The sequence below is a fragment of the Myripristis murdjan genome, chromosome 2, assembly GCF_902150065.1.
Source record: "Myripristis murdjan chromosome 2, fMyrMur1.1, whole genome shotgun sequence".
Lineage (NCBI taxonomy): Eukaryota > Metazoa > Chordata > Actinopteri > Holocentriformes > Holocentridae > Myripristis > Myripristis murdjan.
In genome coordinates this window covers 19,352,217-19,380,155 of record NC_043981.1, presented here as the reverse complement: position 1 = coordinate 19,380,155, position 27,939 = coordinate 19,352,217, and the positions used below count along the sequence as shown (strand labels likewise).

General features: G+C 42.0%; 1 protein-coding gene across 2 annotated transcripts; it reads left to right on the top strand.

Annotated features, from left to right (window-relative positions):
- On the top strand, positions 1-27,789 carry aox6 (aldehyde oxidase 6). 2 transcript variants are annotated; one of them, XM_030067677.1, is made up of 35 exons: positions 1-70; positions 1,338-1,395; positions 2,265-2,361; positions 3,280-3,388; positions 3,507-3,633; positions 4,076-4,137; positions 4,507-4,566; positions 5,297-5,377; positions 6,229-6,373; positions 7,294-7,386; positions 7,821-7,972; positions 8,777-8,873; positions 9,026-9,132; positions 9,985-10,169; positions 10,546-10,708; positions 11,522-11,611; positions 12,085-12,254; positions 14,236-14,362; positions 14,787-14,909; positions 15,757-15,853; positions 17,138-17,262; positions 17,666-17,799; positions 18,413-18,500; positions 18,628-18,714; positions 19,109-19,300; positions 20,007-20,234; positions 20,348-20,443; positions 21,061-21,189; positions 22,430-22,504; positions 22,612-22,664; positions 23,809-23,923; positions 24,557-24,622; positions 25,395-25,583; positions 26,497-26,664; positions 27,445-27,789. In XM_030067677.1, the coding sequence occupies exons 1-35, from the start codon at positions 17-19 to the stop codon at positions 27,493-27,495; spliced, it is 3,993 nt and encodes a 1,330-aa protein (XP_029923537.1). In that variant the 5' UTR covers positions 1-16; the 3' UTR covers positions 27,496-27,789. The 2 variants fall into 2 exon arrangements, with proteins under 2 accessions (XP_029923537.1, XP_029923530.1); XM_030067670.1 differs by having other exon boundaries at positions 9,023-9,132.
- Positions 27,790-27,939: the final 150 nt, after the last annotated feature.

Here is a 27,939-nt window from a genome sequence, read left to right as displayed (position 1 = left end):
GGATCCAGCTGGAGAAATGTCTGCAGGACGAGCCGCTGACGCTTTGTGCTTCTTCGTCAACGGACGGAAGGTAAACCAAAACATTTTATTCGGACATTTTATTCGGACATCACTTATGAATTTGTCGCGTCACTGAAGGTTTTGATAAAGTTTGCCCGGAATCTGCCTCGACGCAACAGACTCGTGTTTTCCAGTCCGGGCCGACTCCTTTCCTCCCTCCTCACAGATTATAGATATGTTATAGATTAATAATCCTGACCAGCGTTTTTAGCAGACACACACGTCCTGCTGCAGAACCGCTGGTCTTTTTTTGTCTCACAATCCCACATCAACAAAGACGGTCCGTCCAAGAAAAAAAAAAGAAGCAGGAAAGAAAGAGAGAAGAGAAAAAATGCGGGACAGAGGTTATTAAGTAGGTCAGACACTGCAGTTTCTCTCCTGTTAGTTATGTCCGCTTTTGATTTGTTTTTAGTCCCAATCACTCAATCAATAGATTCAATTTCTGCTTCGTACTTTATATTTATATTCATGACTGTTCAAACCCTCTGCTCCTGCTTCTGCCTAATCCAATTTGATTTTATCACTGAATTTGTTTGTCACTTCAGTTTTTATGGCTAAATTAGTTTAAAACTTGTCTTGATTTTTGATTTTGTTCCAGTGTTTTCGCTCTTATCTGCTGTCATGCATCTGCTTTAAACTTAAGAGACTTATGTGTCTCCACTGTATTGAAATGTGCTGCAGAAATCCTCTTCTAGTAGGAAATACAGCAAACAACTAAAGTCCCCAGGACAAAGAGAAAGCCAGGGGAACAAAGATGGTATGGAAAGTGGAATAACTCAATTAAATGACACTGATGCAGGGGAATCAGGAGGGAGTGTATGTGTGTGTGTGTGTGTGTGTGTGTGTGTGTGTGTGTGAGCTATACATGGGCTGCTGGCTGTTTCAGAGGCTTTTCCACCCTGATGAGAAAACAAATCTGCAGGAAAAAACAGAAAACTGCAAAAGTGAATATTGGCACATAAAGTTGTCTGTTGACGTCTTAAAAAATTCAAAATGGCAGACACACACCTGAGCAGGTAAAAGTCCACATGTGTGCTTCTGACAGGAGCACTTGCTGGGCTGGGCTGGTGTTAACATTATTAGTCTCCCAGTGCATTTCTTCACCTTTATTCCTCCGTCCCTCTGCTTACCTCCGAGTTTCCTTCCCACCACACAGCCACTTCAGGTTTTTCCTCACATACCTCCTTCCTTCCTCCCTCACTCCCTCACTCCCTCCCTCCTTCCTTCCTCCCTCCCTCCCTCTCGCCCTCCCTCTGGGTGTCTCTGTGTGTCTCCAGGTGACGGAGGAGCGTCCCGACCCGGAGACGACGCTGCTGTCCTTCCTGCGGGACAACAGTATCCTCCCAGCCTGAGGAAGAACCTAACCTTAACCAGGCAGAAACAGCCTGGTTAACCAACTGGCTAATGATAAAAAACGACTGGCTAATGATTGACAGGCTGGTGAAGTCCTCAGTGGTGTTTTTCGCTCCGTCACATTTGCAGCAGCTCTGTTCTGTTCTGTGGATCAGAGTATTTAGGAGTATCTAGGAGTACGAAGGAGTATTTAGGGGTGTTTAAAGTATTTAGGAGTATGAAAGAGTATTTAGGGGTGTTTACAAGTATTTAGGAGTATGAAGGAGTATTTAGGAGTATCTAGGAGTACAAAGGAGTATTTAGGGGTGTTTATAAGTATTTAGGAGTATGAAGGAGTATTTAGGGGTGTTTATAAGTATTTAGGAGTATGAAGGAGTATTTAGGGGTGTTTTCAAGTAGCCTATTTAGGAGTATGAAGGAGTATCTAGGAGTGCAAAGGAGTATTCAGGGGTGTTTACAAGTATTTAGGAGTATGAAGGAGTATTTAGGAGTGTTTATAGATAGATAGATAGATAGATAGATTTACTTTATTGATCCCAAACTGGGAAATTCTTATGTTACAGCAGCGCCAATAGAAACATAAAATTAAATTAAATTAAATAGAATAAAATAAATGCAGAAATATATACAATAATAAAGACTATATACAGTAAAAAATCTAAACATCCAACAACAACAACAAGTATTTAGGAGATTGAAGGAGTATTTAGGGATATTTAAGAGTATTTAGGAGCATAAAGGAGTATGAAGAAGTGTTTTGGAGTATTAAGGAGTTTTTAGGAGTATTTTTAGGAGTATGAAGTACTACCTAGGAGTATGAGGGCTGCTGTTTTCCTTGACTGTGACTCCAGTGAGGCTGACAGGAACCAAGTACGGCTGCGGCGGCGGCGGCTGCGGCGCCTGCACCGTCATGGTGTCGCGCTACCAACCCGCCACCAAAACCATCCTGTATCCTTCACCACCCGCCACATGCTGCTGCTGCTCACCTCTGATTGGCTGAAAAATACTAACTGGCCCAGTAAACTCACCTGGTCCAGGTCAGACACACTGCTGTGGAGAATACTGAGTCACACACAGGAAGTTCTGTTTAATCTGCTCATTTTTGCTTATTTTCAATATCAAGCAAGCACTTAAATAGATACGGCATTTTCAATATCTTGCTTTATCTATTTGATTGTGTCCTTTAAATCGGCCCCATGTGGAATAAATAATGTTTAATGCCTGTTAGTTAACAGTTTGTTTTAGAGGTGCTATTACATACAGGTGCACTCATGTTATTAATAAATATTAATACAAATAATGAGCAGCGCTCTGCCACTGACACATTTTTTCACTTATTTATTATTTGAGTTATGTAAGAGAGTGTTTTACAGCACAGTTTTAGTGACTGTGCTGGCCGTATTATCACGTGTTGAAATATGCAAAAAATTCTTCCACATTCAGACCAGAGTTATTGTAGTTTTGTACTTTTCATTAGGGTTTTTAAATTTTCTTTAAAATTTATTGTTTCCAGTTCAGTTAGTTTCTAGTGTGGTTTCACAGTTTAGTTTTTATTGTTTACAATGTTATGTTTTAATTTAGTTTTTTTTTTTTTTAGTTTCAGTATTATTTTTTTTTAATTATAATATGGTGGTATTTGTGAGGGGAAAGATTTAAGAAGTTCAGAACAGGAATTATACAGAGTTTTTACAAATTTGACCAAACTGACAAAGACTAAAACTAAATTTTCTGTATATTTTTATTTTATGTTAGTTAGTTTTGTAAGAACATGATATCATTTCAAGTTCAGTAAACTAAGATGTTAGTTTGAGTTTGTAGTTTGATATCCGAGGTTCAGATGCACTTTCCTTCACCGGGCGGCTCCAGGCACCAGGCGGTGAACGCCTGCCTGCTGCCGCTCTGCCAGCTGCAGGGCGTTGCCGTGACAACGGTGGAGGGCGTCGGCAGCACCAAGACCAGGATCCACCCGGTCCAGGTCAGCCCTGGAGACGGAGCTCTTGGAGACTAAACTTGTGACTAAAATGATTGATTGATTGATTGATTGATTGATTGATTGATGAATCTGGGGTGTGCTTGTTTGTTTTGGCGTGCAGGAGCGGATCGCGAAGGCTCACGGCTCTCAGTGTGGCTTCTGCACCCCCGGCATGGTGATGTCCATGTACGCCCTGCTGAGGAACAAGCCTCAGCCCAACATGGACGACATCACCGAGGCTCTGGCCGGTACAACAACCACCACACACACACACACCTTCACACCTGCAAGTTCATTTTCCCGTCCCGCAGGGAGTCGACTCTGCTCTGCGGTTCAGCGGGTGTAGTTGCGGTTCAGCGGGTGTAGCTGCGGTTCAGCGGGTGTAGCTGCGGTTCAGCGGGTGTAGCTGTGGTCGGGTACATCTCGTAGTGAACGGTGTCTCTGCCGGTCCGCTGCATGGCTCTGGCTCGTGCTGCTGCCTTCAGCTGCAACAGCCTTTCAACAAACCCTGCAGCGGGCCGTGGTTTGTTCTGACGCTGTGAAGCCCAACCAGCTTCAACCTGCTGACGAGACTCTGAACTGATTTTTAACTTGAAAAAATCCCAAACTGCAAATTCAAAATGACTGATAAAATGGCTTTCTTGCCCAGTGTCATGTTAAGAAGTGATTTTTTTGGCTCTTGTTTTGCAGGGAACCTGTGTCGCTGCACCGGGTACCGGCCCATCGTGGACGGCTGCAGGACCTTCTGCCAGGTACGAGCCGGGCTGTGACTGTTGGCTCACTGTGGAAGGAAAACGGGATTTGATCACTTTGTTCCAAATGAAATCAGTCGAGAAGAACTGACGCTTGTTTTTTCTGTCGCTGGAAGTTTCCATGAGTGAAGATCATCACCTGAGCTTCATAATTCAATTCAGGACTAAAAACGTCTCTTTAATGAAGTCCGTCATCTTCAGCTGGGGGTCATCCCGTCTTTAGTCCAAGAAAAATGAGTTCTTGTGATCCAGTTCTAAATATATGAAGGCACAAGTTGTAAAAAATGAATGGATGAATGAGTGAAGAGTAAATTGAATAATTGTGTGTGTGGTATGTGTGTGTGGTGTGTGTGGTGTGTGTCCTGACAGGAAGTGAACTGCTGCCAAGCCAACGGAGACGGGCCCTGCTGCGCCGACAAACCCCAGCATGTGAGCTGAAAACACACTTCTTTTTTCTTTTTTCTTTTCTTTTCCCTTTGTTTTTTTTTTTTTTTTTTACCACTTTCTGCTTTGTTTTCTTCTACTGCTTGCTTCTTTTTCTTTTTTCATATTTTCTTCTCTTCTTCATGGTGTCTTATTTTTGTCTTTTTGTATTTTGTGCTCTTATTTTTTTCTTTGATTTCTTTTTAGTGTTCATGTTCTTCTCCTTGGTGTTTTTTTTTTTTCTCTTTTTTTGTGTTTGGTGCCTCTTTTTCTTTTCTTTCTTTTCTTCTTTCTTTTCATTTTTTCTTCTTCTCGGTGTTTGATTTTTTTTCAATTTTTTTGTGTTTTGAGCTCTTGTTTTTTTCTTTTCTTTCTTTTCTTCTCTATTTTCATTTTTTCTTCTTTTCTCTTTGGTGTTTTTTCTGTTTTGTGTTTTGGGGCTTTATTTTTTCTGTTAATTTTCTTTCTTCTGTCCTTTAATTGTTTCCTCTAGTCTTCTTCTTGGTGTTTTTTTCTCTTTTGTGTGTTTTATGCTCTAATTTTCTTTCTTTTCATTTTACTTTTTCTGTTGTCCATCTTGTAGTTAAAACCAGTCACATCCTCCGTCAGACTTGTCTTTGCGGTCGAGACTCCAACTGTTTGCTCCACAATTCATGGTTCAAATCTCATGTTAAAGTTGGATTTTGTCAAAGGAGTGCTTGTTTTTCACCTCTTAACCTCCCTGAATGTGCTGCAGGATGCACCGCAGCTGTTTGACCAGGACGACTTCCTGCCACTCGACCCGACGCAGGAGCTCATCTTCCCGCCCGAGCTGATTGTGAGTCTCCAGGCGTCGTTTTAGAAATCCTGAAGAAAAAAAAACAGAAATCCTGATGAAGATTCATCATAAGCATGACCCGATGAAGTTCATCAACAACAAACTGCCGCTGTGCAGAGTCTGAATTATAATTGAGCATCAAATCTCTGAACAGCACCACCGGCCCGCTGGAGTTTCAGCAATTTAAAAATGTTGTCGTTTCAGTAATATAATAATGTAAATAAATGTAATAACATATTTTCAATGTACTATGACGGGGCCACTGTAGGGAGAAAAAAATATGGATCTCTAGAAGGGAGGAGGTTAATATTCTCAGAAAAAATATCCAAGAAGATTCAAGTCATGAAAAACTTTGTGAGAAAAAACTAGAAAATTCTGTGATTATAAAGTCACAAATTTACAAGAAAAAAAATTGGAAAAAGACCTTTTCTTATACTTATCTTTCTTATAGTCCTATACTTGTAAAGAAAGCACATGGCTTGACTTTTTTCTCATTAATTTGCGAGTTTTTTTCTCATCAATTTACGACCTTAATATCAGACTTTCTGAGTTTTTACTCACAAATTTGTGGCTTCATAATCTCAGAATATCCACATTTTCTTCTCATAAATTTTCCACTGTAATCTCGGATAACATCCCAGTTTTTTTTTCTTGTAAATCTACAAATTCAATCAGTTTTTTTCTCTGAATATGACCGCCCTCTCCCGGCAGAGTGATTTTATTTTCTCCCGGCGGTGTCCTGTGGGAGCTGTAGAGTCGGGGCTGATCGAGGCCGTCAGATTGAATGTGCAGATTATTTATCGATGCTGCACAGCCGACTGCCAGACTAACCGCTGTGTAAAAATTCCCAGCTGATGGCGGAGGCAGGAAGCCAGGGGACGCGGACGTTTCGTGGCGAGCGGATGACCTGGGTGTCCCCGGCCTCGCTGGAGGATCTGCTCCAGCTGAAGACACGACACCCGCAGGCGCCGCTGCTCATGGGCAACACCAACACCGGTCAGCAGGAAAACAAGCAAACCTGCCCGCAAAACATCTCTCTTGTTGTTATTTTGCTGTTTGAAGTGGAAAGTAGATCCGGCAAGGAAAATCTGCAGGAAGTGTCTGCATAGTAACCTTGCACCCGGAAGAAACAACACCAGTAAAAAGAGAATTTTGACAATCCAACAAGTTATTTGGAAAAGTACTGTTAGGTCAGTTTCCTGCTGATGCTACCTGCCGGATCTACTTTCCAATTCAAATAAGAAAATGAAGAGAAAAGAGAGGTTTAATGTCCTCAAAAAAAAAAAAAAAAAGATACCAGGATTTCCTTTTTTATGTTGACATATTCTGCTTCGTCTGTTTATGTGCAATATTATGTGACTTTGAAGGGCTGACTTCACATAATCTGATCCCTGCATTATATTCCTGAAAGTACTTTAAATCAGCAATGTGGAAGTCTGCTGGATTCCACAAAAATGACGCCTGGGTGTGTGAAGAGTTACTGAGACCCGGTTTACAAACCGAGGCCAAGCTGCCGAGCTTTTTTAAACTTGAACCTCAGCTAAAGGAGTTTGGATTTGCTGAAAGAGAGTTGCACAGATATTTTTCAAGTTTACATTTTGTTTGATGAAGTTGTTTCCCAAAGAGCAGCTCACACCAACTCCTAATGTCTCTGCTGAATTCAGTTGAAATGTTTAATTCATCGGAAAAAGATATCTGTACATACGCAATAATAACCAGGATAAACCTTAAACAAATGACCGAATTTATAGTGAACAGCCAAAGTCCTGGGTTTACTAGACACTGATTTTTCAGAGCGGATCCTCTGTATGACAGAGATATTAAAAGTTGAGCTGGAGGTAATATAACTGTCTAAAATGAAAGGTAATGCATTCTGATTATGAACTCCAAACTCGTCTTTTTGTGTTGTGTTCAAGGTCCGGACATAAAGTTCAAAGGTGTCGTGCACCCACTGATCATATCCCCGAGCAGAGTGAAGGAGCTGTTTGAAGTCACTCAGACGCCACAGGGTAGGAAACCGCCGTCCTCGCAGCACCAACAAATGTCCAGCGAGCATTTCGCTAGCGGTTCACAAACCTCTGACAACACTGGGCAGTTCTGCAATTTTGTTTTCCAGCTATGATTTTCCTATAAAGTGTCACGGGAATGCAAGGATGTTCAGCAGTTGACTGGGAAGTCCTGGATGTTGGATTTTCCCTCCAGTACTTGAATGCAGCATAGTAGTCATGCTTTAACAACAAAAAAATAGCTGTAATACTTAAAGGAGGCCTTATTTTGATTTATGTACTTTCGTTGTACAAATATGTTCATTATTTTTAAAATATGTAGCTAACAGACAGACAACAGAGACGAAACACTTAACAGGTTTCAAAGAGCCATGAAACTTGTTTGACATTTAAATGATTGTTTAAATTTTGAATTCAACATGCCTGGTTTGCTGCAGGAGTGTGGGTGGGCGCCGGCTCCAGTCTGTCTGCTGTGAAGTCCGTTTTGGAAAAGCTGGTTGCTCAGTTTTCCTCGGAGAAGACGGAGCTGTTCAGAGCCCTGATCCAGCAGCTCAGAAACCTGGGAAGCCAGCAGATCCGCAACGTTGCTGTGAGTCCACTCAGCATGACTCTGGCCTGACCGTCTGAACTGAAACTCACATTATAAGATTATCACTAGATTGTTAGCTAGAACGTTGGAAGCTCTGTTACCAACACTGGTGAAACCAGATCAAACAGAATTTTTGAAGGGTTGATGTTCAACAGACGACTCTTATTAACTGCCTAAATATACACAAACTCCCTTTTAGTTTCCCTAAATTCTGAAAAAAGATTTGACCGAACAGAGTGGCACTTCACTTTTTTTACGTTCAGAGTTCATTTCCTCGATTTAATCCCTCTACTCACATTTTAATGCAGCAGTCGGTGTATACGGTGTTAATTCACCTTTGTCTCATCTGCCCACTGCCTTTCATCCTCACTTTAGGACCTTCACAGCAAAATCATTTAGAAACCATGAGTTTATTAAAGATGTAATAGCGGGTGGTTACAACCATGAGGTATCTTTGTATGCTGATGATGTTTTGTTATCTCTTACAGTCCCCTCTACGTCTTTACCATACGTCATGGCTGCCATTTATCTATTTTGTCAGCTCTCGGGTTGTAAAATCAGCGTTAGCAAATCTATAGCATGTCCTCTTACTATCCCTGCTGAGACTGACATTCATTTTCATTGTCCTGTTCAGTGGTGGCCTGTGGGGTGCAGATACCTTGAGGTGCATTTCACCCTTCTGCATAAACAGCACTATATTGTCATGGCTCAGGGTTGTAAAAAAAAAAATTGGAAAGAAATGGAAGAAAATTTTCAGAAAGTGAATTGATAAATTCAGCTGCACGTGTTCATCTCCTGATTTAGACCCTTGGAGGAAACATTGCGAGCGCTTATCCTAACTCAGACCTGAACCCCATTTTGGCTGCTGGGAACTGCAAACTAAGTATAATATCAGCAAATGGTGAGTCCCCGTTCCTTTGATTTAATTAGTGTTTATTCATCTAGAAATACAAATAAGTAAGGGGAAGTCTAAAATGTCAGAAACCTGGCTTGGTGTATAAATCCACTGTAAAAACAGAGTGAGCAGCATTTCTGGCTGTTTTGTACCAGCAGGAAGACGAGAGCTTCCACTGAATCAAGATTTCTTCATCGGCTTTAGAAAAACCATCCTGAAACCAGAGGAAATCATCGTCTCTGTCTTCATTCCTCTTTCGAGAAAGGTACAAATATTATCACAAATACTGTTTTTGTTTATTATATATTTTTTTACCATATTATTCATATTTTCTGGAGTGTACGTGAGCTGTTTTTCAACACCACACTGCTTACGTTGGTACAGCTGAACAGATTTTATCCTGGGACAAAACCGGACTCTAACATGAACCTGTGTCGGTTGCCAATATACAGGACGACAAAAATCATAGCTTACTGAGAGGATCATATCTGTTTTGATGTATTTTTTACTACACCGTATGAATACCTTACATTACCCAACCAATTTTCAGAGCATCTTTTTTCTGAGGCTGCACCATTAAATATGTACCTGATTTCTCTTTTATTTTATATGTAATTTTTGTGTTGGTTTCTGGATTCAATAAATAGAAGTGGTGCATTCACTTGCTACTTGGAAAAACATTAGTACCTTTTTATTTTTTAATTAAGAAGCAGCCAAATCATTCTTTTCACAACGTCCATGTTTGATTTTTTTTTTTTTTTTTTTTTTTTTTTTTTTTTTTATAGCACTTGAACGCTATGCTGCATTCAGCTAAATTATGAAGCAAAGATAAAGTAACATGGACAGTGTTGTAATGAATCACTGCTCTCAAGCCGGTTTCATGTCCCTTGATCTTCAGTTTCGGTTTCATGTTTGTTGTTTAACAAAACGACTGAAACTAGTGACTGTAAGTGGAGGGAAAAACACACCAAAAAAATGTGTTATGCTTCGTAAAATGGTTGATATTTATGTTAAGTAGTCGATGGGAAGTATGCATGTGTTGGAGTAAACAGGCTAAAAAAACCCAACATGGTCTTTGGCGGCTCCTCTAAGTGTAAGTGCGCTGTTTGTCCTGCAGGGGGAGGTGGTCCGAGCTTTCCGCCAGGCCCCGAGGAAGGAGAGCGCCCTGGCCACGGTGACGTGCGGGATGAGGGTGTTTTTCGGAGAGGGATCCCGGCTGGTGCAGGAGCTCAGTGTTTACTACGGAGGAGTGGGACCGGCCACCGTCAGCGCCGCCAAAACCTGCACGGCGCTCGTGGGAAGGTCAGAACAGCGTTCTCCACTCGGCCCGGGACAGTTTTCTGTGATTCATTTTCAGTTTTGATCCGCCGTTTTGGTCAGAAGTCGATAGTTTGAAGAAGACAAATTTCTGCAGTTTACCTCCCTGGTTTCATACTGATCTTTACCTGCACCATTTTTTCTTTTCTGCTTGTTAACCTTCCTTCCTTTCTTCCTTTTTCCCCTCCTCACTTCTTAGTTCCTTCCTTCCTTGGTTTGTCGTTTCCATTTGATGGATTCTCCCTTCATTCCTTCCCTCTTTGCTTCCTTGCCTAACTCCTTCCTGCGACGGTCACAAGCACAATAACCCGATCAGTGAGGTTTAAAGTTGGTGTGTTTGACGTCCTGGTGTCGTCCTCAGGCCGTGGGACGACGAGACACTGAGCCGAGCCTGCGACGTCCTGCTGGAGGAGCTCACCCTGCCGCCCTCGGCTCCCGGGGGAAAGGTGGAGTTTCGTCGCTCTTTGACTCTCAGCCTTTTCTTCAAGTTCCACCTGGAAGTCGTGCGGAGCCTCAGAGATCTGGTAGGACTTCAGCCTCAGCGTCACACGACGCAGCACCCGGGCAGCCCGGGAGTGTTTTGATTATCGTTAATCTATCAGTGATTTTTTGGAGGGTTAATTAAACAGCTGTTCTTTTGGCTGCAACTTACAGCTATTTTCATTGTCAAGTTATCAGTTACTTTTTTGCAATTAATCATTTTGTTTCTAAAAAGTCATGATAAAAAGTAATGATAGATAATAGGTAAAGTTCACAGCACAAACTGGGACTTAACTGTTTAATCAGCCTGACCAGCAGCCAGAATAAATAAATAAATATAAAACCCAAAGCATTCATTTCATCATAAGAGACAGAATGAAGCAAAGAACCAACAACAAGGAATTCATGAAGCTGTAGCCAGCAGATGTTTGGGATTTGTACTCGATAATTTAGCAAAATAACTGTTGATTTTCTGGCTGTCAGCTCATTTTTTAATCGGTGGCTGCAGTGATGGCTTCACTGCGGCCGGGAAAAAATAATTTTTTTTTCCATTTTTCTGATATTGTTTGTATTGAGATTTATGTGCTGTGTTTAGTTTTCTAATGTTTCTCTGTGTTTTCTATATATTTTGTATTTTTGGTGGGTATATTTTGTATATTTTGTGGAGCGTCTGGACAGGCGGCTGCTGGGACGCAACAAGTTCCCAGTTTGGGATCAATAAAGCACATCTGTCTGTCTGTCTGTCTTCCTGTCTGTCTCTCTGTCTGCCTGTCTGTCTGTCTTCCTGTCTGTCTCTCTGTCTGCCTGCCTGTCTGTCTGTCCGTTTGTCTGTCTGTGTGCCTGTCTGTGGCTCTCAGGGCGTGGTGGGGGCGGAGCCTGTGGACCAGGTGTGCAGTGCGCTCACACCTCTGCCCAGACAGGTGGAGGCCGGCCTGCAGGACTTCCAGGTCAGCGACACGCCGGGCACTTAACCCTTAAAATCATATCCAAAACATAATTATTTTTACTTTCAAAACTTCATCATAACATTCACGTTTCTTCACCTGTTGATGTTTTTTTTTTTTTTTTTTTAAAGTTTACTTTGAGTCGCTGTGAAAAGCTTGGAATGATCAGATTCTATCAGACTCTCAGGTTATCTAATATCTTCTTTTTCTTCTTCTACTTCTTCCTTTTCTGCTTCTCTTTATTCTGCTGCTCCCTTTTCTGGTTATTTTTCCTTCCTTTTTTTTGCCTTTGCTTCTTCTTTTTTGTCACTTTTTCTTCTTCTCCTGCTTCTTCTTTATTCTTTTTGTACTTTTGCCTCCTCTTCTTTTGCTTCTTCTGTGTTTTCCTTTTCTTCCTCTTTTTTCCACCTGTGCTTCTCCTTCTTCTTCTTCTTCTTCCTCTTCCTCTTCTTCCTCTTCCTCTTCCTCTTCCTCAGAGTGTGTCAGAGAGCCAGAGTGCCCAGGACCCGGTGGGACGTCCCGTGATGCACCGCTCCGCCCTCAGCCAGGCCACGGGTGAGGCGGTGTACTGCGACGACCTGCCCCGGACAGAGGGGGAGCTCTTCCTGGCTCTGGTCACCAGCACGCGGCCACACGCCAAGATCACGTGAGCCGCCGCCGCCGCTGCCGGCCGCGTGTTGTTTTGGAATAACAAGCCGCACGTCCTGTTGGCTATTTTCAGTGGCAGCTAATGGTGATTTAATTAAAGAAGGAGAAGAAGAAGTACAGCAAAACAAAGCAGTGCCGTTTCCATGGAAACGTGTATGAATGTCAGTTTGACCTTTTCAGAGCCTCGGTGGAGAAAACCAAAACCACCTGCCGAGCTCAACCGGCTCCTCCTCTTCTTCTTCTGCTGCTGTGTCCGCTGCTTTTTTCTTTTTTCTTCTTCTGCATCTGTCCTCTGCTGCTTCTCTCTGTCGTGTTCTTCTTCTTCTGCCTCTTCTTTCACTCTCTTGTTGTTCTTCCTCTGTCGTCTCCTGCCTCTGTTTCTTTCCCTCTTCTTCTTCTTCTTCTTCTTCTTCTTCAGCTGCCTTTTCTGCTTCTTTTTCTACTCCTGTGTCCTCGGCTGCTTCTTCTTCTTCTTTTTCTTGTGATTCTGCTTCCTCTTCTTGGTTGTCTTCTTTTTCTGCCTCTTCTTCTGTGTCTTCAGCTTCTTCTCTTTTTCTTCTTCTTCTTCTTCTTCTTCTTCTTCTTGCCTCTTGAGCCAGCAGCATGTTGTTGTGGAGCAGTGATCTTGTTGTATGTCTGGTTTTATATTTTCTGTTTTGTTGTGTTTAGAAGAGCAGCTTGTAGCTTAGAGGGGTTCAAATTAAAGAAGAAGAAGTCAGTCGAGTGAAGAGGCTTTGTGTGTGTGTGTGTGTGTGTGTGTGAATATCAGTGAACTTCGGTGTGTGTGCCTCAACAGAAAGCTGTGAGTCGGAGCCGCTGCATTGTGCTCGTACAATAAGTGTCAGCGTGACTCTAATGCACTCAGGCATTTCCTGCTGTACAACACACACACACACACACACACACACACACACACACACACACACGTCCTGAGTGAGGCTTTGTCCCGGGAGCCTCGCAGACACAAGGAGGAGCAACTTCAGCGAGTACAGACAAACAAACAGACACAGGTTTTGTTTTTTTGTTTTGTTTTGTTTTTTTAAATCTGCACATCATTTTCCTGTCTGGTTTCCTGAGGGAATGTTTTAAATACGACAAGATAAACTTTACAAGAAAAAGAGAACAGTGGAAAAAGACTGAGAGAGTGATACATCATAAAAAACAATAAACAAATAAATAAATGTTACAGTCATTGTTTAAATCTTGAGCGTCTCTTTTTTTTTTTTTTTTAAATCTTCAAATAATCTTCCTGTTAGATTTTCTTAAGATAAATTTAGTTGACTGACACATGATGAAAGAAAAACACATTTATGATGGTGGTTTACATTTTGAGCAGCTTGAGACGCTTTAATAAATATTAGATTCACAGTCGTCGTCTAAACTCTGAGCAGCAGATCAGAACTCTGTTTTTATTATTATTTTATTTATGCTTTTTATTGCACACTCTGCATTTTCTTCCTCTTTTTCTTCTGCCTCTTCTTCTTTTTCCTCTGCTGCATGTTTTTTCTTCTTCCACTGCTTCTTCTTTTTCTTTTTCTTTTTTTTTTCCTCTTCTGCTTTTTCTTCCTCTGTTCTGTCTTCTTACTCTCCGGTGCTTCCTCTGCCTTTTTTTTTTTTTTTTTTTTTTTTGCTGATATGACATTCCAGTATGTGAACTTTGTCAGATCGGTCTGTTTAACTGGGTTTTGTTATATAAAAGAAAATATTATTTATATACAAGTACTTTTCTTATTTTACTCAGCAAATGTGCAGAATTTGAAAAGCGTTGTGTGTTTTATGCCTTCATCAGTCGGTGGGCCTTCACAATAAGAGCAGACAGAATAATAATAATAAAAAAATGTTCATGTCTTTACAGGAGAGAAAAAAACCCTGCATATGTGGGAAAATATCTGCAATTTGCTGCATCTCTGAGTTTAAAGCGCTTTCCTGAAGGAGACGTGTGTGTGTGTGTGTGTGTGTGTGTGTGTGGTGTCCCGCAGGGCGCTGGACGTCAGCGAGGCCCTGCAGCTCCCCGGCGTCGTCGATGTCGTCACCTCCAAAGACATCCCCGGCAAGAAAGTCCGAAGGTCGTTTGGGTACGAAGAGGAGCTGCTGGCCGAGGAGGAGGTGTGTGTGTGTGTGTGTGTGTGTGTGTGTGTGTGTGTATGTGTGTGTGCTCTGAAGACAGTTTGGATCCTCATAAAGGAAAATAGACTAATTTTGTCTAATTGGTTAAAGTTGAGGTTAGATGTAGGATTATGACTCAGATTAGGGTTGAGATTAGGGTTATGAATTATTGGTTATGGCTGAGATTAGGGAAGGAGGAATATAAGCCAGTGCAGTGTTTAGGGTTCGAGTTAATTCATTGGAAAGTCATTGGAGAGTTGTATGTTGGACAGAGTCACTCAGGGAATTCACAAAACTTCCCTTTGAGACACTGAGGATCATCAGGGAGTTTTCCTTAATGTTCCTCAGCTGACTGTGTGTGTGTGTGTGTGTGTGTGTGTGTGTGTGTGTGTGTGTGTGTGTGTGTGTGAACGGCGCCCTGCAGGTGTCCTGTGTGGGTCAGATGGTGTGTGCGGTGCTCGCCGACACCAAAGCTCACGCCAAACGCGGCGCGGCGGCCGTGAGGATCAGCTACCAGGACCTCCCGGATCCGGTTCTCACCATCGAGGTTTGTGCCTTCTTGGAGTTTAATTGATTTTAATTTTAATTCATATTATTTGATTAAATCAATTATTTACGACATAATGACTACTGATTTTTATTTTGTGAAGGGGTGGATTTGTGGTAGTTATTTAATTTATTTTTTTTTGTTGTTGTTTTTGTATTTTTTTAATGAATATTTGGGTAAGTTTTATGGCAGTTTTCTTCATTCATTCATTCATTCATTCATTCATTCATTCATTTATTTATTTATTTATTTATTTATTTGGCAGTTTTTGGGGGGCCACTTTTGTTGTGATTAAATTTTTTTTTTTTTTTTTTTTTTTTTAGTAATTTCTTTTTAAATATCTTTTTATAATAATTACTTGATTTTTTCCCAGTGATGTTTTACTTATTTTTCTGTCCTTTGTCTTTAATCAAACAAGGAAATGACCTTAAACTGAGCAACAAAAACAAACAAACAAACAAATAAACAAAAATCTTGTCTCAGTCAGAAAAAAAAAAACAAGAAAACGACCTGTAACATAATTTTAAATCTCTAATAATAATTATTATTATATATAGTTTACTGGACATTTTTCCCTAGTTTCTTTTTTCCTTTTTTGCAGTTTTCTTTGTTTGTTTGTTTGTTGTTGTTTGTTGTTGTTTGTTGTTTGGGGCAGTTCTTACCAAGTCGTCTTTTTCCTCGTGTCTGAAAGGAGTCGAGTCAGTTTGAACTCCGATAATCTGCCGTCCATCCAGGTTTCAGAGGCTTGGATAATGCAGTGTGTGTGTGTGTGTGTGTATGTGTGTGTGTGTGTGTGTGTGTGTGTGTGTGTGTGTGTGTGTTGGTGTATCTCATCTCTCTGTGACAGGAAGCCGTTGAGAGGAGCTCCTTCTTTGAGCCTCGGCGGCTGCTGGAGCGAGGAAACGTCACCGAGGCTTTCAGCGCCGTCGACCACGTTTACGAAGGTGAGACGCCTCCTCCTCTGTCTCCTCCTCTGTCTCCTCGTCTGTCTCCTCGTCTGTCTCCTCGTCTGTCTCCTCGTCTGTCTCCTCGTCTGCCTCCTCGTCTGCCTCCTTCTCTGTCTCCTCCTCTGTCTCCTCGTCTGTCTCCTCCTCTGTCTCCTCCTCTGTCTCCTCCTCTGCCTCCTCGTCTGCCTCCTTGTCTGCCTCCTCCTCTGTCTCCTCCTCTGCCTCCTCCTCTGTCTCCTCCTCTGTCTCCTCCTCTGTCTCCTCGTCTGTCTCCTCCTCTGCCTCCTCCTCTGTCTCCTCCTCTGTCTCCTCCTCTGCCTCCTCGTCTGTCTCCTCCTCTGTCTCCTCCTCTGCCTCCTCGTCTGTCTCCTCCTCTGTCTCCTCCTCTGCCTCCTTGTCTGCCTCCTCCTCTGCCTCCTCCTCTGTCTCCTCGTCTGCCTCCTCGTCTGCCTCCTCCTCTGTCTCCTCGTCTGTCTCCTCCTCTGCCTCCTCGTCTGCCTCCTCGTCTGCCTCCTCGTCTGTCTCCTCGTCTGTCTCCTCGTCTGCCTCCTCCTCTGTCTCCTCCTCTGCCTTCTCCTCTGTCTCCTCGTCTGTCTCCTCGTCTGTTTTTTGAAAAAAGACTCTTGAAAGCATCTTTTCAAGCTTTTCTCAGAACCTTTTCAGCACTCTCAGACATTTTCAAGCTCCTTCTAAGGTCTCTATTACATGTATTTTTGTGTATTTATTTATTTACGTAATTATGTATAATCTATCTATCTAATGTTTTTTTTTTTTTTTGTTAAAATTTATTTTAATCTTGATGGGTTTTAATTTAAGTTTCAACCTGTTGTTTTTTAATTGTGTTAACCTTTGGAAACCCGATAACATTAATTTGATTTTTTTCAAAATGACATGTGGTCACTTCAGGAAAATAACCATATTACAGAACAAATAGTGAAAAATTACGGGTCATTAATAAACAAACAAAACAAACAAACAAACAAAAAAAAAAAACAGGAGAAAATTGCCCAAAAAATATTTCTAAAATAAAATAAAATTGTAAGAAACAAATTATCCAAAAAAGTTAAAAAAAAAAAATAAAAAAAAAAAAAAAAAATTCAAAGCCTAAAAAAAAAAAAAAGATATTAAGTTGAATTAAAAATTAAAAATTAAAAGAGGGGCTGCCCACAGGCCCACGCTTGGCCTTCAGTCTTTCCATCATTTCGTTTTGTCCTCTGTTGAACCTGTGTGTGTGTGTGTGTGTGTGTGTGTGCGTGTGTGTGTGTGTGTGTGTGTGGTCAGGGCGGATCCATCTGGGCGGTCAGGAGCATTTCTACATGGAGACACAGAGCATGCTGGTGGTCCCTGTGGGCGAGGAGAGCGAGCTGAGGCTGTACGTGTCGTGCCAGTGGCCCACGCTGACCCAGGTGAGAGCCAGATCACCTGCTCACCTGTTCACCTGCTCACCTGTTCACCTGCTCACCTGTTCACCTGCTCACCTGCTCACCTGTTCACCTGCTCACCTGCTCACCTGGCTGCTCCGCACGCCATGCCACGCAGGGCGGCCAGCCAAACGCCCAAAGCAACAAATGACCCCAAAGTTTGCAAGAAATTCCAAGAAAATGATCAGAAAATGACATAATAATAACTGTAATAATAATAATATTAATCATTTTAAGTAAGTAACATAAAAAAACCTTCCCAAAAAATGAAAAATGAAGATAAAATGGATTTTGCTCAGAGGTTTACAGTAAGTCAGACCTTCCAAAATAAAAGCCTGCCTCGCACAGCGTGACAGATCCATGATGTGGGGGCTGTTTTGTGTGGCAGGAGGCGGTCGCCGAGACGCTCGCCATCCCGTCCAACAGGGTCTCCTGTCACGTCAAGAGGGTGGGCGGGGCCTTCGGAGGGAAAGTCACCAAGACGACCATCATCGCCTGCATCACCGCTGTGGCCGCGTGGAAGTAAGGCCACACCCACACGCTGAAAAAAAAAAAAAAAAAAAAAAAAAAAACTGTTCCTCAGAGTGATGCCACATATGAAGCATTCACTGCAAAAACGCAAAATCTTACCAAGATTATTTGTCTTATTTCAAGTCAAAAATGTCTTATTTCTAGTCAAAATATCTCATTACACTTAAAATAAGACATGATCACCTCAGAAGTAACTTGTTTTTAGACAAATTTGCTTGTTTCATTGGCAAAATTTGCCAGTGGAAAAAGTGAAAATTCACTTGAAATAAGTGAAAATTAGCTAGAAACAAGAAACAAATTTTGCCAATGAAACAAGCAAATTTTCACTTGTTTCAAGCAAATTTGACTTGAAACAAGAGACAATTGTCTAAAAACAAGTTACTTCTGAGGTGATCATGTCTTATTTTAAGTGTAATGAGATATTTTGACTAGGAATAAGACATTTTTAACTTGAAATAAGACAAATAATCATGGTAAGATTTTGAGTTTTTGCAGTGTTTGTGGTGAAAACAGAAACCTCGAGCTGGTTTTATTTTGAAAATAAGAAGCAGGATGTGTGGTGTTGTGTGTGTAAATGTGTGATCGTGTGTGTGTTCCCCCTGAGGACGGAGCGGGCCGTGCGCTGCGTGCTGGAGCGAGGCGAGGACATGCTGATCACAGGAGCTCGTCACCCCGTGCTGGCAACATACAAAGTATTTTACTGAAATATTTGGTTTTTTTTAAAATGCAAAAATCAAAGAGTGAAGGCGGTGGTTTTGTTGTGAAAAGGCTTTGGAGACGACAGTTTGCAGCCCTCATCCTGATCCCTGTCTGCTCCAGGTGGGCTTCATGGACGACGGGAGGATCGTCGCCGCAGATATTCAGTACTACACCAACGCCGGCAACACCGTGGACGAGTCCATCCTGGTGAGCCGCAGCCGTTAAAGGCGCCTTCCACTCAAAACTGTGTCATTTCTTCTGTTTCTGTCTCCGAAAATGTGTGACCTTTTACAAAACTGACTGGTATCTGCTCTCAGTTTGTCACTAGAGAGGGCTTTTGGAGGAGGTGTGTGTGTGTGTGTGTGAGATTCAGACGGACAAATCCCACAGGCAATCAGAATCAGAATCAGAAATGCTTAATTTATAGGAAGTTGCTCAAATTCAAGAGAAATATCATATAAGTGTATTTGTCATTATAACAAATAGAAAGGGAAAATAAGAAATATAAAAATATGTGCATTAGAAATTTGTTTTAAACAAAACAAAGAGTGTTAATCCCGTGGTAGTGCTCCAGGCGGCTCAGGTGCTCGTGTCCCTGCAGGTCATTGAGAAGATCCTCCTTCATATGGACAACACCTACGACATCCCCCACCTGCGGGGCCGCGCCGCCGCCTGCAGGACCAACCTGCCCTCCAACACGGCCTTCAGGGGCTTCGGCGTGCCCCAGAGCCTCATGGTCCTGGAGAACATGGTCAACGACGTGGCCATGGTGCTGGGACGTCCCGCACACGAGGTCAGGAGCTCGGGGGTCAGGGGTCAAACAGAGGCCAGGGGCATGAGACGTCTTTTATCAAGACTCGAAAAGATTTATATTTTTGTCCAAAATAAGATTCCCGCCGTTTATGCTGCCGTGTAAAATTAAAATTAATTTTTTTTTCCCCTTTATTGGGTTTTTTGCATATAGAAACCTCAAATACAAGACGTCACAATACATCACAAACATCCAACATGTATCCTCCCACGCACCCACCCATGCCCACATACAGTACCTACCCTATGCCCAGGGGTATCCAATACTAAAGAAGAAAAAAAAAATTAAATTAAAATTAAAACTTTTCATTTGTATTGATTTTTTTTTTTTTTTTTTTTTTTTTGAAGATAGCAAAACTTTGTTGGAATGAAATAAAATTAAATTGCATGAAAATTTAATGACAACAGTCCAAAATACTGTGGGTGACCTGGAGATATGATGAAATACAACACTGCAGAGATTAAATTTTTTTTTTAAAAAGACCCAAAAAAAAAACAGTTTCAGTTTTTTCTTGGTTTTTAATTTTGATATTGATCCGATGAGAACCAGACCAGGACTCTGTGTAGCTGTGACCAGTGTGCAGCTCCACGTGTGGTGTGATGTTTGGCTCGGTGTCAGTCTCTCTGGATTTAAAGGTCCAGATGCCGCTGATGGAGATGTTGGAACTAACCACAGTTAATCCTGTCAGATCCGTGAAGTCAACATGTACAGAGGGCCGTCCCTCACCCACTACAAGATGGAGTTCGACCCCGAGAATCTGCTGCGCTGCTGGGACGAGTGCAAGGCCAAGGCGGAGCTCAGCGCCCGGCGCCGGGCCGTCGCCCAGTTCAACCAGCAGAGCCGCTGGAAGAAGAGGGGGCTGTCCGTCATCCCCATCAAGTACGGCATCGCCTTCGGAGAGGGCTTCCTCAACCAGGTGTGGGCAGCTCGCCGACCCTCATCCTGTCATCAGTCAGGCTCTTCATGTGCTTTTCTGTAACGTGACGCTGGTTGTGTGTGTGTGTGTGTGTGTGTGCGTGTGTGTGAAAGGCTGCAGCTCTGGTCCACATCTATAAAGACGGCTCTGTCCTGGTGAGCCACGCCGGCGTGGAGATGGGCCAGGGACTCCACACCAAAATCCAGCAGGTACTCGCTGCCTCATTGTAATATAACTATAATGTCCACAGGTAATACACCACCCCAGTGTGTGTGTGTGTGTGTGTGTGTGTGTGTGTGTTTCATGAGCACTGTGTCGGCTGAACAGAAACACTGAGAAGAGAAAATGTTTAGTCGAGTTGATGTCAGACTCCACATGGACAAGAGACGGTGTGCGGGAAACAAACCTGTGATGATCGTCTGGCACCTGATCATTACTTTTTTTGGGGAATATTCCAACGTTTTGGGCAAAATCACCTTTTAATAAACCTTACAGCAGCTCTGAAGTTGTCTTGTTTACACAGCGGATCATGTGGATTTGAAATACATTTTTTCACTTTGACTGAGCCAGGCTAACAACTCCTGTAGACTTCCAATCTTTATGCTAAGGTAAGACCCAGTGATACCCATAGGAACTGAACCGCTGGACGTCCAGAGGTGGAAATGGTGTCCAACATCTGGTCTCAGTCTGGGGAAGTCAAGAAAAGGAGTATTTCATCCAAAATGTTGGAGTATTCCTTTAAAGATGTCAGAGCCACCTCTGTGTGGCTTGTTTTGTAAATCCTGAGTTCTCCACAAAGCTAAGCTGCTCTCCTGGTTCCTGTCAGGTGGCGAGCCGGGAGCTTCGTATTCCCAGCTCCAAGATCTACATCTCTGAGACCAGCACCAGCACCGTGCCCAACACCTGCCCCTCCGCCGCCTCCTTCGGCACCGATGCCAACGGCATGGCGGTCAAGGTAAGTTCCCGTCCCTGTGATCTCTGCAGGGTCTCCGGGATCTGATTCTGTCGCACAGATCTGCACGGTCCAGAAGATATTTGGAAAAAAAATCAAGGCACACAGTCAAACGTTGTAGGAGTGTCGTCTGAAAAATATCAATTTGGTTTGAAAATGTTGAGAGAATCTGTGGTTTGTGAAAAAACAGGCCAAGTATTTACTTCTTTAATGCTCCTATTCTTTAACATCTCTAAATACATGATTAACGTGGTTTTTACCTCATATTTAATGACTTTTTCTAATTTTAGAGGGGACAAGTCAGTCAGTCAGTCAATCAGTGTTTCTTTGGAGTCAGTTTGACCTCCGGGCTGTTGTAGCTGTTTAAAACACATCAGAAATATCAACATTTTACACACATTTGCTTTAGCTGTGTTGAATTTGATTGCTCTGGTTTCCCACAAAACTAAACTAATTTTCGTTTGCTGGGAAAATTATTTTGTTGTGGACTGCGATTTTTTTGACGCATTTGAAATACATTTCTAATCAACATATCTCTTGGCCTATAGCGTGCAGCCGGTCTGGTTACTTTAGCCACCAAAACGACTTGGTTAAGGTTAGGGAATGGTTAGGTTTAGACACGCGGAACACACACATGCATACTATGTGGTGTTTATAGTGTTTATAATGTATATTTGATATGTGCAGGTCTGTTTGTTTTATCGTGTTGATTGCTTTAATGTTTTTTGTAAGGACTGCATATGGAAATTAGCTCCCCTGCTAAATCTGGTGCACTCATTTTTTTATTCTTTTGAATAACTTATGTAAGTGCACACTGTCCTTGATAAAACGAATGAAATAAATAAATAAAAAATAGACAAAACTACTTGGTTATGGTTGGGGAAAGGTTGGGTTTAAGTGTAAAAGACATTTGGCTTTAGTAGCGTACTTAAAGTTTGTAAAAAAGGAGCCCCACTATCGCCTTGTGCTGGACTCAGATTGGGTTGTTTGGGTGAAAGTTGGTTGTTTAACCCGTTCACAACCCCACCGGCCTCCTGGTGTGGCTTTAAAATTAAAGGGTTACCGACATTCTTTTGGTACGTTACGAAGAAACGTAATCCGGCAAAAATACGTTCCCCTGGAAATGTAAATGAGAACGTGGTTTCGTTGTATGAGAGCGTCATTTTCAGGAGACGGGACTCGACCACAGCACTGCTGAGAGAGACTCTGAGCCGAGAGACGTTTTCCTTCCTCTGTCTTGCAGAACGCCTGTGAGACGCTGTACAAGCGACTGGAGCCGATCAGGAAACAGAACCCCAAGGGATCATGGGAAAGCTGGGTAAGTTTACGATGAATGAGCTCCCAGCATCTCACGAACGAGACGCATTTCTTTCTCCAGCCGTCCTCATTGTGACAAGGGGTACTTACTCATTTTTCCAAACTCAGATCATGGCCGCGTTTTTTGAGAAGATCAGTTTGTCGGCGACTGGATTCCACAGGTGAGGCGAAGAGATCGACTCACTCTGACTCAGTAAATCACCGATAAACCAGATATTGTCATTAATTTGTCTGTATCAAGTGTTAGCAGTAGCATGTGAAGCACTAGTAGCAGTAGTGGTAGTTGAAGTAGCACTCTTAGTAGTAATCGTAGCTGCAGTGATGGTGTTAAAGGGCCATTTCAACTCCTCCTCATTTTCCACGTCATCAAACTATTTATCAAATCCTGCAGGGAAAGTAAAGATTTCACAGCTCAGAGTCAAAATGTGAGTTTGTGGTTGAAGCAGCCGCCTTATAATGTTCTGCTTGTGTGGTGCACTGCAAAAACGCAAAATCTTACCAAGATTATTTGTCTTATTTCAAGTCAAAAATGTCTTATTTCTAGTCAAACTATCTCATTACACTTAAAATAAGACATGATCACCTCAAAAGTAACTTGTTTTTAGACAGTTGTCTCTTGTTTCAAGTGAAAATTCACTTGAAACAAGTGAAAATTTGCTTGTTTCATTGGCAAAATTTGCCAGTGGAAAAAGTGAAAATTCACTTGAAATAAGTGAAAATTAGCTAAAAACAAGAAACAAATTTTGCCAATGAAACAAGCAAATTTTCACTTGTTTCAAGCAAATTTTCACTTGAAACAAGAGACAAGTTACTAATGAGGTGATCATGTCTTATTTTAAGTGTAATGAGATATTTTGACTAGAAATAAGACATTTTTGACTTGAAATAAGACAAATAATCTTGGTAAGATTTTGAGTTTTTGCAGTGTGAACAAAGTCCTCAACATTCAGAAACCACACAGCTGATAATTGGCTGTTGAAAGCAAAACGTTTCCCCGCTTAGGGACTATTTTCCCTGGCGGAGGAGGAGGAGGAGGAGGAGGAGGAGGAGGGAGCGTTTCAGTTTTGAAAAAGTCCTGAAAACACAACAGTGCTGCTGCTTTTAGGAAAACTCATGTGGAGGACTTTATTGGGCTGATGGAAAACTGGAGTGAAGAAAGTGTGAAGGCTCTGAAAGTTCATGTTCATATCGTAGTGGAATGAATGGAAACCAGCGGCTGGAGGAAAGGGAGGAGGAGTGATGTGGCAGCTCTGAAACCCCACTCTGTGTGTGTGCGTGTGTGTGTGTGTGTGTGTGTGTTTGCAGGGGTCCAGATCTCGGTATGGACTGGGACAAGATGGAGGGTCGGCCGTACCACTACTTCACCTACGGCGTGTGCTGCAGCGAGGTGGAGCTGGACTGCCTGACGGGCGACTGCAGGGTCAGCCTCGGGACGAAAATTTGATTTTTCAACACTTTTTCAGAATACTTCAAAAGACCCATGAACTCATTTTTCCAAGGGCACCAGAAAGTCCCAGCTTACTTAAAGGAATATTCCAAACAAACAAAAAAACTGGAGAAAAATGTCCAGAAAACTTTATATATAATAATTATTATAGGTTGTGATCTTGGGACGTGTTTGGATGACCAACTCAAATCTGATGTGGATACTGAGGCTGCTGTGGAAAGTGGACAACAGAGAATTCACCTCCTATGGAAGATCATTCTCTTTCAGGCAGTCCTTTAACAGTAGCATTTCCTGTTAGCTTAGCATAAAGACTTGAAGTCTATGGGAGTCGTTAGCCTGGTTCAGTCAAAGAGAAAACATAAACCTTCCCTCAACTCTGAAGCTACACATCCTGTGGATCTGAAATACACATGTTGAGATTTAAGATTTTGAGCCAGGCTAACGGCTCCCATAGACTTCAAGTCTTTATGCTAAGCTAACAGGAACCCCACAGGAACCGAGCCAGTTCCCTGTTCTCCGGCCTTTCCTCAGAACGTTTCTGAACTCAGGTGTGTATTTATTTCCTCAGATGTGTTTGAGACGACTGAGGTGTTGTTTTGTCCTCAGACGGTGAGGACGGACATCGTGGTGGACATCGGCAGGAGCATCAACCCGTCTGTGGACATCGGCCAGGTGAGAGACAGACGAAGTTCTGTGGTTCTGTGGAGAACCCGGTGAAGAACGACGAGTGGTGAAAACACTGTTTGCTGTGTTATTCTCTCTTTTCTGTCTTTTCTGTCTTTTTCTTTCTCCAAATGTGATTTTTCTTCCTTCATTTTCTTTCATTCCCCTTCCTGCTTTCTTTTTCACTTCATTATTTCTTTAACCTTTCATTTTTTCGTTTTCCTGCTCCGTCTTTCTTTGTCTTTCATGTCCTCGTCTGTTTTCATCCTTTTCCCGACTTTCTCCTCTCCTGTTTTTCTTCTTTCCTTTTCATCCTTTTTCTTCACTTGTGAACTTTCATCTGTTTGCTTTTTGTTCATTCAGTTTGTTTTTGTTTCATTCTCTCTATCCTGCTTTTTTTCTTTTTCTTTCTTCTTTGTCTTGCTTCTTTTTTGTCTCTTTCTCTTTCTTTCTTTCTTTTGCTTTCTTTTTCTCTGTTTTTTCTCTGCTTCTCTTTCTATTCTTCCTTTCTTTCTTTCTGTTTCTCTTGTCTTTCTTTCTCTTTCTTATTCTTTCTTTGTCAGGTTCCTTATTCCTTTGTTCTCTCTCTGTCTTTTTTCTTTTTTCTCTTTTTCTGTCTTTTTTCTATTTCTCTTTATTTTGTCTTTCTGTTTCCTTTGTTGTTTTATTTCTTTCCTTCTTTTTCCTTTGTTTCTTTTTGTCTTTCTTTATTTCTTCTCATTTTCTTTTTTTCTCGTGTCTTTAATCTCTCTCCTCTTTCTCTTTCTTTCTCTCTCCTCAGATAGAGGGAGCGTTCCTGCAGGGTCTGGGTCTCTTCAGTCTCGAGGAGTTGACCTTTTCTCCGTCTGGGTTCCTCTGCGCTCTCGGTCCGTCTCAGTACCACATCCCCGCCGTCTGCGACGTGCCGCTGCGCCTCAACGTGCACCTGCTGCCCGACTCCCACAACCCGCACGCCATCTACTCCTCCAAGGTCACAGCCCGGAGTCACAACCTCGCATCACAACCTCACGTCACAGCTTCATGTTGCAGCTTCATGTCGCATGTTTTCTGGTGTTTTTTTTTTTTTTTTTTTTTTTTTTAACAAATTGTTTACCAGTTACCTAAGAATTTTCTTGTCTGTTTGTAGTTACATTTTGAATATGTAATGCTTTCAGTGGGTTCAGGGGCGCCGCCAGGGATTTTGGGCCCCATGAAAAGAAATCTTATTGGGCCCTTGTATAGCCTGCGAAAAATTTTGATGCTGTTTTATATAAAACTATGCATTTTAATGATATTTTTTGACTATCATTCCCATATTTGTGAAAAGAACAACATGACAGTTACTTGGTTACTGCTCACTGTCTCCCTTGTTGTCCCGCACACAGGTGAGTACGCAAAAAGAGTACAGAAATGAAAATTACAGAAACCCTAAATGCCGCTGTGTATGTCATCTAGCCAAGTGTTTACTTCGTGGTCAATGGGGATTTTTAACTTTTACTGTCAAAAAGTAAAAACAAAGAGATCATAATGGTAGCATTAGTTTTGAGATATATATATATATATACTCGATGATGGTTTCATAATTTTATATTAGTTTTTACCAATTTTTTGGGGCCCCTGTCAGGCAAGGGCCCTTGGAATTGTCCTAACTTTTCCCCCATATACGGCGACCCTGAGTGGGTTAAAAGGAAACAAGTTCCTGCCATCATGTCGTGGTGTGTTTGCCATGTTAGTTACAGCAGGACAGATTTGGAGAGGAGTCAGTAATGGCTTGTTTTTATCTCGTGGCCCTTGGCCCTGTTGTATTCTTTAAACCGGCCCCTGGCCTGAGCTGCTGGAGTCTCCCTGTTGTTTTTTTGGCCTCTGATGTGTTAAAGTTCTCCGTTCTCTGGTGGGTTCTGCAGGGTATCGGTGAGCCCGTCCTCTTCCTGGGCAGTTCTGTGTTCTTCGCCATCAAAGACGCCGTGGCGGCGGCCCGGGCCGATTCCGGTCTGGTCGGCCCGTTTCCCCTGGACAGCCCCGCCACCCCGGAGAGGGCCTGCCTGTCCTGCGCCACGCCGTTCACACAGAAGGTTTGTGACCGTACAGAAACACACTGCAGCGCTCTGAAAACACACTGAAACACACTGCAGCGCACTGAAAACACTCTGAAACTCTGAAAAACAAAGAGACGGCTGTACAAGGGTTCCACTGATGAAAGTTTTGAAACCGAGAACAAGATTTTTGGTCTGAATTAATCAAAAATAGGGCCCTGAATGTGTATTAAAATCAGTTTTTAGCAAATATCAGGCCTTGGAATACATTAAGTAGTCCTAATGTTGAATGTTGAAGTCTTACATTCAACATAAATATTTCATCTGTTATAATAACAGTTCATACAGTCATGCAGTTAAAAACTGCAGGGATGATTTGAATAAGAAAAAGATGATTGGTCTAAAAATTTGTCTCAAACGGACACCCTGATCCCAGGTCAGTGGTCGCAGAAACTAAGGAATACATTTTTTTTTTAATGGAAAATTAATCAACATCAGTATACTTGGAAAAATTACATACATGAGAAATAAAAAAAAGATTTCATGTCAGGTTTTGCAGTCTGGTTAGCCATTTGTCACGATAAAATACACAAAACTAATCTAAAACTTAAAAAAAGGTAAACAAAATAACTTTTTTTAATTGACCAACCCAAAACTAAATGCGAGAAAACTCCATAATAAAATAAATATGAACGTTGTCGCCTCTGCAGACTGTAAATCAGTCATTTTCCTCCCAAATGTTGCATGTTGGCACGATCGCCACAGTTTAACGAAATCACTAAATAACTGATTTGTGTTTTTGTGTTGTTTTATTTCCAGATTCCAGCCGGTAAACCAGGATCTTTGAAACCGCGGGCCGTGAATATATGAAACAGAAAACTGACTTCTCTGACGTAATCAAATCACCGCTTTACTGACTGACAAACATGCATTTTAATCTGCTCTTTTACTAATTTCTGATGCATAAGCTGCGCACTGTAATCTGTATTAACTCACTAACTTTTGCACTAATTTGTCACAAGCTCTGACTCTCGATTGAAGTGAAACTGAATTTGTCCTGATGTTGTGAAGGAAACGCCTTTATATGTCAGCGGTTTAGCCGATGCTGCTGTCTGGAGCGACTGGTGGTGTCATTTTTTACAACAACACAATAAATACCCAGTGAACACAGAACAGATTTGTCACAGTGTGTGTTCATTCATTCGCAGCGGGTACACTTACAGCACTGTTAGCAGAAAATTACACGACTAGACAAACAACAAAGGATTTTCAGGTGAAATATTGAACCTGCATACGACGGCGTATCAGGGCCAT